Source organism: Vipera berus (assembly GCF_964194415.1).
Source record: "Vipera berus genome assembly, chromosome: 4".
In the NCBI taxonomy this organism is placed as follows: domain Eukaryota; kingdom Metazoa; phylum Chordata; class Lepidosauria; order Squamata; family Viperidae; genus Vipera; species Vipera berus.
In genome coordinates, this window is record NC_138206.1 from 47,594,361 (window position 1) to 47,610,678 (window position 16,318).

At 36.9% G+C, this 16,318-nt stretch overlaps 1 protein-coding gene across 7 annotated transcripts in view; it reads left to right on the top strand.

Annotated features, from left to right (window-relative positions):
- Positions 1-16,318, top strand: part of USP25 (ubiquitin specific peptidase 25) — a 75,728-nt gene that overhangs the window by 7,462 nt on the left and 51,948 nt on the right. For all 7 annotated transcript variants that reach the window (XM_081326786.1, XM_081326788.1, XM_081326789.1 and 4 more), the window contains exons 2-6: positions 6,000-6,077; positions 6,713-6,857; positions 8,595-8,718; positions 10,771-10,933; positions 15,335-15,421. In XM_081326786.1, coding sequence (XP_081182912.1) covers positions 6,000-6,077; positions 6,713-6,857; positions 8,595-8,718; positions 10,771-10,933; positions 15,335-15,421 — 597 coding nt within the window. The remainder of the gene's footprint in view (positions 1-5,999; positions 6,078-6,712; positions 6,858-8,594; positions 8,719-10,770; positions 10,934-15,334; positions 15,422-16,318) is intronic.

Below are 16,318 nucleotides of genomic sequence, written 5' to 3' on the forward strand. Positions count from 1 at the left end.
CACCCACAGCAAACCTGGGCACCTCATCTGATTTCTGATTACTGGGACTTGCTTAGAATGGCATTGATCAGGCTTATTCAATAACTATTCCATCATCTGTGCATAACATGATGGATTACTGAGTGTAGAAGAGAGGATGACTGGAAAACTAGCACAATTATGTCTTCATAGGATGAGCAATACAACATCTCCTTGGTTGACCTTCAGAAAGTCCTGAACATCAACCATTTCAAGCTGATACAACTGATGATCGCTGCTTCCTCACCTAAATGGAGATTTGTCATATCCAGCGTCCTTGCTGCCTCTGGTGATTTCATTAAGCAGTACTAATGACCTTGCAATTTGTTTGCTTGACACTCTCTGGCTATGCAATCATAGGAACAGTGAGTAAGGCAAAGGAAAGGAAGGTTCTTCCAGTTGTGGTTGTTTAGAGCACCAGGGTTGGGGGAAGGACCAGGTGTCTTGGGCATGTTAGGGCAAGGAGAGGAGCCAGACCTTTCATCACACCCAGGAAACTCAGGCTCTTTTTCAACCCTATTGGGGAGAATGATTGTAAGAATGATGGCCTTCGCTAGCAATTTCACCAGATTTGAGGTATCTCTAGTACATGGGAGAGTTCTAATTAATTCAGAAGCCTTTTTCTTTCTTCTTGTCAACTTGTACCAGCACTATTACAAGAATGTTTTCTTTGCCAGAATAGTTATTCTTTAATGTTTTGTCGTTTTATCCAACTTTTATTTCTAGTGTTGAAATTCTTAAAAATAAAAGAATGGTTTGATTAGAATTAAACTAGAAGCTTTTTATTTTTGTCCAGAGCATACATCTTAGTTTACCTATGCTGTTGTATCATTAGATTTCCTTTATGACAAATTCTTATAGATCTATTATGCCTCAGCCAGCGTATAGAAAATTGTCATTCTTTTTTGCAAAATAGACAGTTTTAGACTAGTTTTATTAAGAAGGCAGTATGGCAATTTGCATATTTTCAGTTGACGTTCACATTTCTTGTTGTGAAGCTGTTGTGATGGTGATCACTGAAGAAAAAGACAATTCATCATCATCTTTGCACTGTCTGTATCAACAGTGACCCCTTTTAGAGGTTTATTATTTTTTTGTCTCACTATACTTTTCATTAACATAACCTTCTGAAACTTTATAATTTCTGTTGTTCTATGATTGTTACTAATGCTTGGAAAGAGCAGATAATTTTGCATTTTTCATGCTTTAATAGAACAAAGAGGCCTTGAGTTTGTATTTACAAGTAAAAACATTAGATTTGCAAAGCTGTGAATAATTTCTTGTGCATGAGAAATATTTTGTTCCATTTCTTTTTAAAAAATGTCATTTCAAAAGAAAAGAAAGGGAAAAATATTTATTCAAATGTTTGATAATTTATTACCCTTTATTTTCTTGGCTTGTTTGTGTTGAGCATCATATACTAGCATATAATTTATATGTTAATATAGGAATTTCTGGCTTAAAGTGAGATAAATATAGCTATTATTTTGAAGAGCTACATTAGATAATACCAAAAGATTCATTTAGTCTTCTGTTCCCACAGAGGTCCATAACATAGCAATTTTATGTAACGTTTCCAGGATCTTAGTGCACGTATAGAGCAATGGTGCCAGACAAAGGGTTTTTAAATTTGTTAGGCCCTGGGATACTTTTGGAGATGCCAATACTAAACAGATGGGTTCCACTTAACTCAAAATGGAACTAGGCTACATTGGCATAAGATCAAAACACTTTTAAAGAGATCTTGCTGGGAAATCTGCCAGGTATTAGCTCACTATATCCTACATTGTGTGACCTGTTCTTCTATTTCAAATTTAAACAAAAGTTTGTACATTTTAGCAAATACACGTTTATCAGCCATCTGGATGTCTGGTTTGTGAGTTGAGATTGTGGTCCTAAAATAGATTGACAGTTAACTTTCCAATCATTTGTCCCTAGAGTCTCTATTCCCTCCATCTTCTGAGTGATCTACCGTTTGTCTCTAGCGCCTCTTTGTAGATGTTCCCGTTTATTATTATTATATATTTCAAATAAATTCTGTAGTCATTTTACCTTTTTTTGCCTTTTGTGGATTGTAACATAGCAAAAAAATCTCTCGATCGAGGGTAGTTTTTATAATAAATGATTAAATAGAATGTTTGGGCTCTCCCAGTTTTTGTAGTCCATCCTATACTCATATTGTCCAAAAAGCTCACACTGATCAGTCCAAGGTCAGCATTCTTGGTTGCCCCTCACGTTGATTTTCTCTGGTATTCCAGTTTCTTACAGTTGTATATGAGAAAATAAAAGTGGGTGTATGAAGGCAATACTTCTTCCCCCCTCTGGATTTTCGCAAATGGTATTCAAACATAGCTGTTAAGTAAGGGCTAGATGGGTCACTTATGATTATGACAATGGAGACAGTGTTCTGTTTTTATCTTTGTTCTGAACTTGCTTCATATAGTTCAGAATGGATTAATAATGTTAGTATCCACTGATTCTCTTTTGGCAATCTATGTGGGAAAGTTTGTCACAAGCAGTACACAGTTACAAAGTTAGCAAAGTCTTGAGGGAGTCTGGAAAATGAAACTCTTTATGATACTTTTATACTGGGTTGACATTTTACCTGATTACTACCTATTTAAACTATCTGTTTGGCTATGCTTAATATTTCAGGTTTATAAATTGGTGCTAGCTAATGTAAACAAGAACTAGCCATAATTAGACGGATTTTTTTTTAATCAGTTCATAAAGTTAGACTTTAAGTTGAGAAAATAGAAGCTGCAGCATTAGTGACAAATTGTGATAATTTTCTATCTATGTAAATCTATATTTAATGGAAATAACTGAAGAATTAATAATTGTGAAGGCAGAGGATATAGTTTATACAGTTAGATAAACACAGAGCAGAAGTAGAAATGACAGAAATAAAATAGCTGACAGTTGTTAAGCAAATATCTCAGTCATTAAGCGAATCCATTTTACCCAATTACAATTACATTTAGCAACTACACTTTATCCAATTAAAGTTACATTTAGCAACTGCATGAAGCAAGCAAAAAATTGCAGTCATGTAGGATACTACAAATGGCTATAAAGATGTGCCAAGTGCCCATATTGTGACTGCTGATGGCCGTGCGGTCATCATAATTTCAAAATCAGGTTGTAAGTAGCTTTTTTGGGGGGGGGTGTCCATCATAACACTGAATGGCTGCTAAGTGACCAGTCATAAGTCAAAGATTACTTGTAATACAATCAAGACTGGAAGAAAATAATTCTTTTTAAAGATTGTTGAAACTGCACATTGAAATATAGATTTTGTATTAATCTTGTGGATATGTAACTAATTTTAATAAAGTAGTCCTCAGTTAATGATTACCCTTTTTAAAAACCATTCAGATTCACAGTGACATTGAAAAAGTAGGTTTTTGATTGATCCCTGAATTTCCGACAGTCTGAGTGGGCATCCCTATAGTCACATGATCAAAATTCGGCTGTTGGCAAACAGCATGTAACTGGCCTGCATTTCTGACAGTTGCAATCTCCTGCGATCATGTATTATCATTTGCAACCCTTACAGCCCAGCTCCTGACAAAGCAAGTGAGGAATCTGGTGGTAAGTTGCAAGTCATGGTCAAATGTCATTCTGTTTAAATAACCACAAGTGATTCACTTAACAATCGGAGTTGGACATAGTCACATGATGCTGTTAAGTGAGGACTACCTGTATTAACAATTTTTCATATTTGTATTTCAATCAGAAGAAGGCAATAGTGTATTTCCCTTTCTCACAAGATGCTTTTGAAATCTTTTCAGAATCCTTTACAGCAAGGCTTTTCAACCAGGGTACGGGTACCGCCTATGGTACATTGGCACCTGGCAGGTGGTACGCGACCATCCTAGAAAAGTGGTAGTGGGGGAGGGGAATGGCAGCACCACACAAGCCTGAGCGAGAGACAGCTGGAGCTGCAGAGCTGTCAGGGCTCAGCGGAAGCGCCAGGATCAGCGCCAGGCTCCAGCTGGAGCTCGGCGCTGATCCTGGTGCTTCTGCTGAGCCCAGAAGAAGTGCCGATCTGCTGGAATGTTGCAGTATCTCCAAGGTCTTGTGATTTACATTCAGATGCTTGGCAACTGATTCATATTTATGAAGGCCACAGTGTCCTATGCTCATGTGAAGTGACCAAAACCTGCTGCAACCACCCAGCAGATGGGGGGGGGATAAAAACCAAACACCTCCCACCCCACCCCCGCTGCCAATCCTGAACAGAAATGCTCACAACAATGAAAACCTCGGACAGGAGGAAGAGCGCTGCCGGGTGGGCAGGCAGGTGTCTTGCTCAGCTGTGGCTTGGGGGGCACTTTTTTCAGTGCCATTGTAACTTCGAACAGTCACTAAACCAACTGTTGTAAGTCGAGAACTACCTGTACTTCATCACTTTTTTCCTTTTTTTTTTTTGGTCATCATTTTTTGACAGCTTGCTAGGCGACTGGTGGTACTCAGATGTTGCCATATCCTAAAAGTGGTACAATGGGTGAAAAGGTTGAAAAGCCCTGCTTTACAGATGCAACCAACATCATTAGTTCCTCTTCATTTTCCCCCCGAAGAATTGCAATTTGTCATGAAATAAGTTGAAACTTATTTTGAAAAGTGTTATTTGCCATGCAGTACTTTATTCCATACAGTAGAAACTCTTTGTTTATCCTATTTAACAGTTTAATGCAGATAGAAATTCAATGCTACCCTAAGAAAAGTTGTGTTTTTTAAAAAATGGCCTATAAATTTTAAATCAAAACAAAAGATTTCTTGGAACCAGTCTTTTTGTCAAGTTGTTTTTGATACTTTATGGCTCTTCGGCAACTTCAGTTTATTTTTAGCTTGCTGATGATTTAGAATTTTGGAAAAGCAATTTTAAAACCTCAAAGTTCTTTTTGATTTTAAAAATACAAGGGCAATTTGGAAATAAACCTCCGTTTGGTTATCAATGACAGACAATCGCAGATACAGATCTTTTTATTATACACATTAAAAAACTACAACATTACATTACTTTTTCGACATAATCGCCATTCAGATTGAGGTACTTGTCATAACATCTTACAAGGTTTGAAATTCCTTAGTAGTAGTCGCTCGGTGCCAAATCTGGGCTATGGGGGGGGTGATCAAAAATATCCCAATGGAACTGCTTCAAAGGTTCTTGGGTGTATCTAGCGGTGTGCGGGCGAGCATTATCGTGAACCAACACCACACTGGAAGTCAGCATGCCCTGACGCTTGTTATGGATGGCTTGTCTGAGTTTTCGTAACGTTTCACAGTAGACTTCTGAACTGATGGTCAAACCACGCTCCATGAACTTCACTAGCAGTACTCCTTTAGCATCTTCACATTTGGAGGGATTTTCTATGGCACCACTTCCAGTGTGGTGTTGGTTCATGATAATGCTTGCCCGCACACCGCTAGATACACCCAAGAACTTTTGAAGCAGTTCCATTGGGATGTTTTTGATCACCCCGCCCCAATAGCCCAGATTTGGCACCGAGTGACTACTACTAAGGAATTTCAAACCTTGTAAGACGTTATGACAAGTGTCTCAATTTGAATGGTGATTATGTCGTAATGTAAAGTTGTAGTTTTTTAATGTGCATAATAAAAGTTCTGTATCTGCGAGTGCCTGTCATTGATAACCAAATGGAGGTTTATCTCCAAATTATCCTTGTATATATAGCTACTACCGGTGGTGTGGAAGTTTGTATATCTGTAGCAACAATCATAGTAGTTGGTTGTGTTGTACTTTATCATGATTATGTTGTCTGGAGATAATGGAATTCATAGCAGCTACTCTAAACTTAAGTTCCGTATGCTCCATTTTAAAATTGTACACATTGATACTGTTAAGACACATTGCTTTAAAGAGGAAGGAAAAAAAACCCTAGTGTTTTCCCCTAACTAGCTTTTTTGCTTGTTTGTTTACTCTAATTTATCTTCTAATTTATCTTATTCTTCAGCACCAGCAGACGTTTCTGAATCAGCTGAGAGAAATCACAGGTATCAATGACACTCAAGTCCTGCAGCAAGCCTTGAAGGTACAGTGATTTTGAAAGATAATGATATTTAGACCTCTAAATTGAAAATTTTAAAGTATGTTTTAAATAGCAGAGCTTAATATAATACAATTCAATACAAGATTGTAAGGTTGATTTGAATGGCCTGCATATAGGCTGAAAATAGTGACTGGTCCAGAATCATTTATTGAACATCCAGGGCTGAGCATGGACTAGAAACAGGGTTTCCCCATTTTAGGCAGCTAAACCTTAAACTTTATGCAATTGGTTTAAATATAGATATATAGGTATTTGTAGTTATGACTTTTCTACATGCTTAACTGATCATTCTAATTCAAGTTGAACACTGAAGTTAAAAAATTGATTTCAAACCTCCTTGAAAATGTTTTATTTAGGAAACGTATACAATGGGCAGCCCTTAAACAGTTTCATTTGCAACTGTAGAATATAAATATATTAAATCAGTAGATTTGGATAAAAGTTCAGCTTTCGTTGCATTCTGTCTTAAACTTGCTTATCTTTCACATTAGTAATAAGTTATTTTTAAATTGATTAGGTTGCTAATAAATTATATTCACGGCAACATGTAAAATTTAAATGTACCTGGACTTGATCATAAAATGGCATTCTGATCGTTCATTCTTATGCATTTAAAGGACAGCAATGGGAACCTAGAATTAGCAGTAGCCCTCCTAACTGCAAAGAATGCCAAGATTCCTCAGCAAGAAGAAACAACATACTATCAAACAGCACTTCCTGGTAATGACAGATATATAAGTGTAGGAAGCCAGGCAGATACAAGTAAGTGCTTTTTTCTCACTATATAACTACACAACTGGGAAAAAAACCTCAAAAAACCTGCCACCCTCTCAGTTTCTACTGTATAATTAATGAACTTTTTATATCTCCAGATTTTATATTTGATGATAGATATTGTCAGTTGGGACAAATCTTTATTTCCTGTTTCAGCCTAACCGAAGGCCATCGACAGGCAGTAGTCACAACAGTGACAGATCATATTTGTGTAATTTTTTTTTAGATTGCTAACAAAGAATTAAAGGGAGACTGATATGCATTTCAAACTTATTTGTTTTCATCAGTCAGCCATACCCTTCTGAGATTCGAACCTGGGCTGATTGCACATTAGGCCACGGGTCGGCAACCTGCGGCTCCGGAGCCACATGCAGCTCTTTGAGCCGTCTCCTGCGGCTCCCAGTTGCCCGGTGCGCGCGCACCTCTCCGAACGGGCGGAGGTGCGCGCGCACCACTCCAAAGGTTTGGAGAGCTGCGCGCGCACCTCTCTCGCACCTCCGCCCGAACACCTGTTTGGAGACCTGCTGGTGTTCATGTTGCGGGCCGCGGCAGCTTTCTAAACTGGCACCAGCAGGTCTCCAAACCGCTGTTCGGGCAGAGGTGCGCGCGCACCTCTCCAAACCTTTGGAGAGCTGTGCGCGCACCTCCGCCCGAACGGACAATGGCGCCGTGTTTGGAAAGCTGCCAGATCCCCCGCAACCTCCAGGTGAAAATCCTCCATTTTCCCTCTCACAGCCCTCCCTTAAAAATTCCGTTCCCGGCGAGGCCCCAGGCTTTTAAAAGCCACCGGGGCCCGGCCGCTGTAGGCGAGGACCAGCTTCCTGGCTCGCTCCCTCTCTTTTCCACAGGCATTATTTGCTCGAAAGTGGTAAGTTTATTGCTCAAATGATGTTTCTAATTAGCGCTTCGGACCGGGTCCCTCTATTTTTGAGGGAGGGGAGAGGGAGGAGAAACTTATTGTAAAAAAAAATAGAGGGAAAAGACTCCGCTGGAAGCAATTCCTGCTTTACAAAAGCCACTAGTGCCAAGAACTCCGTTTGGGTGGAGGTGCGCGCGCACCTCTCCAAAGGGGAGACCCGTCGCCGTGCAGGTGCCTCCCATGTTTTTTGCGCATGCGCAAAATGTTTTTGTGCATGCACATGTGTGGATGCATGCGCGCACACTTTTTGCGGCTCCCACTTTTTTGTTTGTGTGATGGAACCGGTTCTGAGTGGCTCTTTTCCTTTTTCCGGTTGCCGACCCCTGCATTAGGCAGTTGTTTTTACCTCTAGGCCACAAGCTCTATCTCACTTTGTTAGCTGAGAAGCAAGGGAGATATGTGTTAAATGCTTGTTAACTATTTAGATTACCTTGCTAGGCCCCAAATATGGGACAAATCTTTATTTCCTGTTTCAGCCTAACCGAAGGCCATTGACATTCATATTTAAAATTACAGTATTTCAGTTTCATAGTGGCAGACATCTCTGGCTTAATGTAGATGAGAGTTTTCATGAGTCAGCAAACATTAAGCCAGTAAAGAGGTAAAGTGATAGCAAGTACAATAGCTAATGTAGTTACTAACTCAAGTTATGCAAATGAGTGATACTGCAGTGCTAGGGATAAATAAAATGTTGAGTTAAAAAAAAACTGGAGAACCAATCTAAACTAGTTGTTTATCATTGCTAATATAGTTCACTTTTCATTCTGTGCATTTTTAATATTGAGGAACATAGGTTTGCTTTCCAGATGTAATTGATCTAACAGGGGATGACAAAGATGATCTACAGAGAGCTATTGCCCTCAGTTTAGAGGAATCAAGCAGGACATTCAGGGAGACTGGGATAACAGATGAGGAACAGGCTATTAGCAGGTAAGGAAATAATGTACCTAGACAGGGATAAATTATATTTGTTTTTGGGTCTTTTAAAATTTGTTTTATTGCATCCTGCTCCAAGTTTTGAAAATTCTGAAAGTTATTCTTTAATTATTATTTTTTTTGAAATGAAGTTGAAGTAAATTCAGCTCTACTGGCATTGAAAGCCAATGGTTTTTCTACCTTATTATTTAGCTTAGACTTACCTTAATGCGGTTTTTTTTAATAGATTTAAGCTTTCTGAAACAGATCATTGTCTGACATCACCTACTGCACTTAAGCCTGGTTGTCAATGAAGCATAACATTTAGATTCATATTAGAGTAGAGAAATCTGTAAACCATGGTTTTCATATTTCATTCATGGCCTTAAGATTTCCCAAAATCAAATCTAAACAATCCATATTGTGGATCGCAACAATACAATAATATTCAAGAGAAATGAAAGGGAAAAGGACTTGGAGAGTTTATTTTGTAGATATAAGACGTTTCTTCTGTAATGTGAAGAACATATGCCGATATATTCCATCACATTTCTACTAATTTATTTATTTTTTAAATACAAATTACAGCAGGTCATATGGTAAAACTGCACTTATTCTTCTTTAGGAATATGCAAACTATGCCAATTTCAGAATGAATTGTCCTGCTGAATATTCCTTTCCCATCTAGGACATGAACTATCCAATTCTGGGATTGATAACTGGGAATGGTATTATGTAGTCAGGTATCATTCTTACTCAATCTTACTTTCACCTAGAACCATATATCTAGTACATGTTGTACTGTATCTGGTTTGGAAATTTTACTTCCAGAAATTGCTATACCATCCACCAAGAAGGACATGGTCCAGGCAGAGAGAGAAAATTTGTTCTTCAGAACAGCAGTTCTTCAGAAAAATACATTCTTGGATCAACAAATTTTGTACATCTTTTGTCGTTTTTAATGCATTAGTACAGTGAATAGGCAATAATTATCGGGAATGTTTATATTATAGAAGGATCATTTAATATTCTGAATGATTTCCCACAGTGATTTGTATATACAGTGATACTTAACAGTTTGTGAACTCTTTGAATTTTTAATGTTTTGTATAAATATGTTTTAAAGCATTGTTTTCCATGGAAAATTTGTTCATTTATTTATTAAGCAAGTTATTCAAAGCTGCATAAACGATAATAGTTATATAATAGTTAAAACACATTGTGGTTATAACAAGTATTTGTGCTATGGTACTTGTTTTGATACTGCTTTTGCTGCAGCATGACCACACCACCTAAAACTGCTGCTGTAAGAATTAGATGTGGCTTTGCCTCTTTCTAAAGTGAGCTGTTCAATGATGCTTTGCTATAGGTTATAGAGTCCAGTACTCTTATCCATGGCTTGACAATGGGTACAATGACACACTTATTACATTTAAAAAGACCAGATTTGATTTTGGGATCTTTTTACTGTGTTTCCCCAAAAAAGGACCCAGTCCTTTTTGCCTCCAAAAGAGGCACCAGGTCTTATTTTTGGCCGTGGTGTCTTTTCCACTCATCTCCGGCACCGACAGCCCTGCCCAGCCAACTCACTTCTTTGGCAGCCAAAGGAGCAGCTTCATTCTGTATCTCAGAATGGAGCTTGGGCCTGCATTTTGCAGTCAGGCTTTTCCGAAAGGCCTCTGCAGCCAATAACTGAGCAGTGGATTCAATTCATAGCCCAGTTCTCGTCTGCAGAGGCCTTGCAGAACCAAGCTATGGATTGAATCTTGGCTGCAGTTGCCTTCCAGAAAGACCTGACTATGAGATGCAGGCCTGGGCATGCCGCAGAATAAGTGGGCCGGCGAGAAGAGACTTGGCTGCAAGGTAAGCAGGTATGGGGCACATGGGGCAACTCCAACCCCCACCCCATAATTTAGATTTTGTAGTGTAAGAAAAAAAATCAGGAGTCTAATAATACCTTTCTGACTAATAAATTTTATTAAAAGGCATAAGCATGGTGAAGGTTTGTGAAAATATATATACAAATTGTTAAACTATTTCTTCTAATTATTTTATTTGTTTTCTAAGAGTTCTAGAAGCCAGCATTGCAGAAAACAAAGCAAGTCTGAAAAGAACACATCCAGAAGTCTGGAGTGATTCTCCAAATCCATACGATAGAAAACGTCAAGATATTTGTCCAGTGGGATTAAAAAATGTTGGTAACACATGCTGGTTTAGTGCCGTTATACAGGTAATATATGTATTAATTTTATTAAGTTGTTGGGATTTATCATAATAAAATTAATGATATGGAGAAATTAATATAAAAAGTCTCCCAGAAGTTATTTTCTGTGTACCTATTTTATTTTTTAAGACCCTGAAATACTGGGTCATCAAAATTATAAGTGACTCAATATACAGTATTCCACTTAGCAAGATGCATATTATAGATAATTGGTAAAGGATAAGACCAGAAACTATGTTAAGGCTTTGCTTCAATAATCAATTTAGAGTTTAATATGCATCATTACCATGCTAAACTGAACAACTCTGATGCCATAGCCAGTTTGGACATGTATCAAAGGTTTTGCTGTTTGAGAGTGAAGAATGAGATCACTGGTAATAATAACTTTGATATCGCCTGTTTTTGACCTTTAGGCTATACTTATACTTATAAATAATATACTTATTTTAGAGTAATATCATGAATTATAATTGCTGTAAGCTTTTTTGAGAAAAGGCTTAATATGTAATACATATTTAATATTTAATATGTAATAGATTAATTACAACTATATATGAAGCCTTGCGGGCATTTATGTGTATGATATAAATATAGCATGTATGTATGATACAGATATAGTACGTGTGTGTGTGTTAGCTGAAATACATGCTTGCCTATAAATAATTGCTTGTTTTCCCATATGAAGTATAAACATTTTTCTTGTGATAGTGTTATCTATATATTAATTCAAATTTTACAATGGTTCCTGTCATTTTGATGTCTTTGTCATCTTATTTAAAAAGCAAATTGCAATATTTTTAAGTTTATTGCCTGATTTTTGTATGACATTTTGTAAATATGTGTGCATAGCTAAGAAGCATAAACTGAAGTTTTTAAATTTACTAAGAATATTTGACTCATAGAAACTTTATAGCAGCCATTGTCTGGTTGGTAAAAATGATATGGTAAAAATGGAATCAATAATTTCAATAATAATTTCAAAAATTAATACTTGAAAAAAGTATATTTTTATTGCAGTTTTGTGGTAATAATATATATAGGTTTGTTTCTTCCTTTTTATTTGCCTAGCATATTGGCAATGTTTTAGCTAACTATCCTAATTTACTTCATCTGTGATAAATTTGGATATTACCTACTACAGTATTTATTTAACCACAGGATTGATAGACTGCTTAGGTTGCATCAACTGTATGATAATATTTCATGTTTTCGTCAGGGGTCTCTTGAAATCTGATACATTCTAATAGGGCTCCTCAATGTGTAACATTACCTTTATTAGTCAGTGACTTGTGATGTGGAAAAGTACTAAAGTTAAAACCAAAACAAACATATTCTACAGATGCAGATTTCCCTTAGTATATGTGGCTTAATGGAATATTAGTTGGTATGTGCTTTTATGAATTGTGTCCTTTGTTTTTCACCATTGTAACATGAGCCAAAGATTTATTTTTATTCAACACTAGGTTCATGTGTGCCAGATAACCAAAGTTGCTTTCAACATTCTGTTATACCATGTGGCAGCACAAATCTTTGAATCTGTATACTCTTCCGGAACACTTAATACCATGTGATTCTGTGTAAATTTTATACATAAGTAAAGCTTACAACTTACGTATCTATATCTAATTTTGCCATATATGTAACCAGGACTTACTTTGAATATCTTCTTAAGATTTTTTTCAAATATTATATTAAAATCTGTTTTAAATTCTCCTTTTTATACAGTCTCTAACTAGATTTTTGTCCCTCATAAATATGCAATCAACAACAATAATTCCAATTTTTGATCATAGATAATATTTGACTTCAGTCTCAGCTTCTTGACTTTTTCCCCTTTTGACTCCTTTTTTTTACATTTAATGTAGGAAAATGTTGTAAAAATATTTTTAAAAGTACTGGAGCATGTTTTTGGTATACATTGATTGGCAGTTAAAAGTGCTAATATGCATATAATATTGTCATATGTCCTTTTTCAATACTTCCTCTGCCACTTTGGTTTTAATTTGTTTAGCAACCAGAAAACAGGTTTTTTTTAAGCAAATGTATGTGCAATCTTATTGAAAATATTAGTGACAAAAATGGATTCCTAATTTGTTATGTCCAGGATCTTTTAACAGGCAAATGCTTATTTCATTGATATGAATAAAATAATTAAATGAATTATTTTCATGTACATGGATACGAGTTTATTTGGACTCTACATGCATAGATATATAAGGTTCTGTATATATAAGTTAGCATAATAGATTTTGTGTGTATTTTCCTTCTGAATCCACTCATTTATTTCTTTTCTCACCAAAGAAAGCAGGAAAGGCAGAACCATGAATAATTCATATTTTCTTGTTGCTTCCTTTTTTTCTGAAATACAGGCTGTAACCTTCATGTAGGCCCCAGTTAGCATATAAAAGGCTGGCAGCCACAGTCAGCATTACAACAGAACAATAGAAGCAATAAGTGTTATATCTATATTTGAAGTGGTTTTTAATACCTTTGTCACTCATTCTAGTGCATTTTTGCATGATCAGAATTCAATTTTCTAGATTTTGTGCCACATAAAAATGCAGAATTGTTATCTGTTTGTAGGTATGTCTCCCAATACCCCAAATAATGGAGTTTGCTTCCAAGTCACAATATACTAATTCTTTGTTAGTTTAAATTTTTCATTTTTTTTACATAGAAAGTATCATATAGGTTACAACCTGTGAACCAGTTATTTGCTTCTCAGTTCTTTTGTAATTTACAGTACATTCAGAAAATGTTCAGACTCCCTTCACTTTTGTTAATTTAGTTATGCTGCAGCCTGATTCTACAGTTGTTGAAATTCATTTTTTCTCATTAATCTACACTCAGTACTCCATAATGAGAAGGTGAAAATAGAATTTTAGAAATGTAAATTTACTAAAAAGAAAAAAAGCTGAAGTATCACATTGGCATAAGTATTCAGATCCTTCACTCAGTACTTTGTTGAAGCACATTTGGTAGCATTTATGGCCTCGAGTCTTTTTGGGTATGATGCGATAAGCTTTGCACACCTAGATTGGTGGATTTTCCACCATTCTTCCTTTCAAATCCTCTCAAGCTCAGTCAGGTTGGATAATGACTATTAGTGGACAGCCATTTTCAGGTCCTTCCAGAGATGTTCAATAAGGTTTAGGTGAGGGCTCTGGCTGGCCACTCTAGGACATTCACAGAGTTGTCCCTAAGCCACTCCTCTGTTGACTGTGTGCTTAGGATTATGTTGTTGTGTTGGAAATGAGCCTTCAGTCCAGTCTGAAGGCCTGAGCACCGTGGAACAGGTTTTCATTGAGGATATCCCTGTACTTTGCTCCATTCAACTTTTCCTCAACCCTGACCAAACTCCCAGCTTCTGCTGCTGAAAAACACCTCTACAGCATGATGCTGCCACCACCATGTTAGGGTGACATTGTTAGGATGATATTGAGCAGATGATAAACGGTTCCTGGTTTCCTCCAGATGTTTAGAACTGAGGCCAAACAGTTTGATTTTGGTTTCATCAGACCAGAGAATCTTGTTCCTCACAGTCAGAGTCCTTCAGGTGCTTTTTTGCAAACTCCAAGTGGACTTTCATGTGTTTTGCACTGAGAAGAGGTTTCCATCTAGCCACTCTGCCATAAAGCCCAAATTGATGGAGGGCTGGAGTAATAGTTGTCCTTCTAGAACTCTGTCCCCTCTCCAGACAGGTTCTCTGGAGCTCAGTCAGTGACCATCAGGTCCTGGTCACTTCTCTCACTAAGGGCCTTCTCGCCCATTTGCTCAGTTTGAATGGATGTCCAGCTCTTGGAAGAGTCCTGGTTGTGCCAAATGTCTTCCATTTGAGAATTATGGAGGCCACTGTGCTCTTAGGAACCTTCAGTGCAGCAGAAATTTTATTGTAGTCTTCCCAAGATCTGTTCCTTTCAGTGATCCTGTCTCTGAGCTCTGCAGGCAGTTCCTTTGACCTCATGGCTTTTGCTGTCCCACAGTATGCAGTGCCAGCTGTGAGGCCTTCTGTAGAGAGGTGTGTGCCTTTCAAATCATATCCAATCAATTTAATTTACTACAAGTTGACTCTAATCAAGGTGTAGAAACGTGTCAGCAATGATCAAGAGAACTGGAAGGCATCTAAGCTAAATTTCAAGTGTTGCAAAGGGTCTGAATACTTATGGCAATGTGATATTTCAGTTTTTTCTTTTTAATAAATGTACAGACATTTCTAAACTTCTGTTTTTAATTACAGGGTACTGAGTAGATTAATGAGAAAAAAATGAATTTCAACAACTGTACAATCAGGCTGTAGTATAAAAAAAATGACAAAAGTGAAAAGGGTCTGAATACTTTCTGAATGCATTGTATATGTAATAACTTTCTAAAAAGTAATGCTAAATTTATATTTCCTTTTTGTTTCAGTCACTATTTAACTTGTTGGAATTTCGAAGGCTAGTCTTGAATTACAATCTACCGGCAAGTGCTCAAGATCTCCCCCGAAACCAAAAGGTATAATTATATAGGCTGCCTTTTATTGTACACAGCCCAGAAGTCCTTCTTTGAGGAAGATGGATGGTACACAAATGCGAACAATAAATAAACTCCGGAACTAGGCAGTGGCAATTTATTGGTGGATTTATTGTGTAGTATTGACAAGAAAAGTAGTCTTCTGATTATATTTCAATTATATTTAGGTATGTGTATATGTATATGCATACATAAATGTTTCAAAGAAGTTATAGCTGATAATATACTAGCTCAGAAGTTTACAGAAGAATTTTACAGCACTTTAGAGGCTAATGAGATAACTGTAGTTGGAACCAGAATATTTGTCACTAAGTGACATAGTTGTTAGGTGAAACATCCCATGACTGCACCACTTAGTCCCAGTAGTCCCAGTTGCAATCATTAGGCAAAGACCTCTTGCTTCTCCTGAGCTGCCCCACTTGCCTCCATTTCAAGTCCCCTGGCCTGCATATCTCTGCCCCATCTCTATTTTTTTGGCTGTCTTCCACTCCATTTCCACCTATTTCTACCAGCCTGCACCCCTTGCCGTATCCATTTGACCTTCATCATCTTCCTTTGGATGCTGATGAGCTGTACCTGTCTATTTTGAGTTAACACTAATGAGAAAAATGATTTGTTTCCATTTTTTCCAGAGATTTTTAATATGAAATTACTGCTGATAAAATACTAAGATGATAGTAGATAGATAACTAGCAAGCTATTAAAACGGTAGTCCAGGTATAATTAATGGAAACATGAAGTTTTATTGTAAAGCAAGGGAATACAACTTTGAATAGATCTGTGATATGAAATTTATTAATTTGGGATGTTTTTTTGCTGGCTTATTAACATCTTTATAGACTATTACTGGCTGTTAGCTTTTGTGCGTGACCTGGAGTA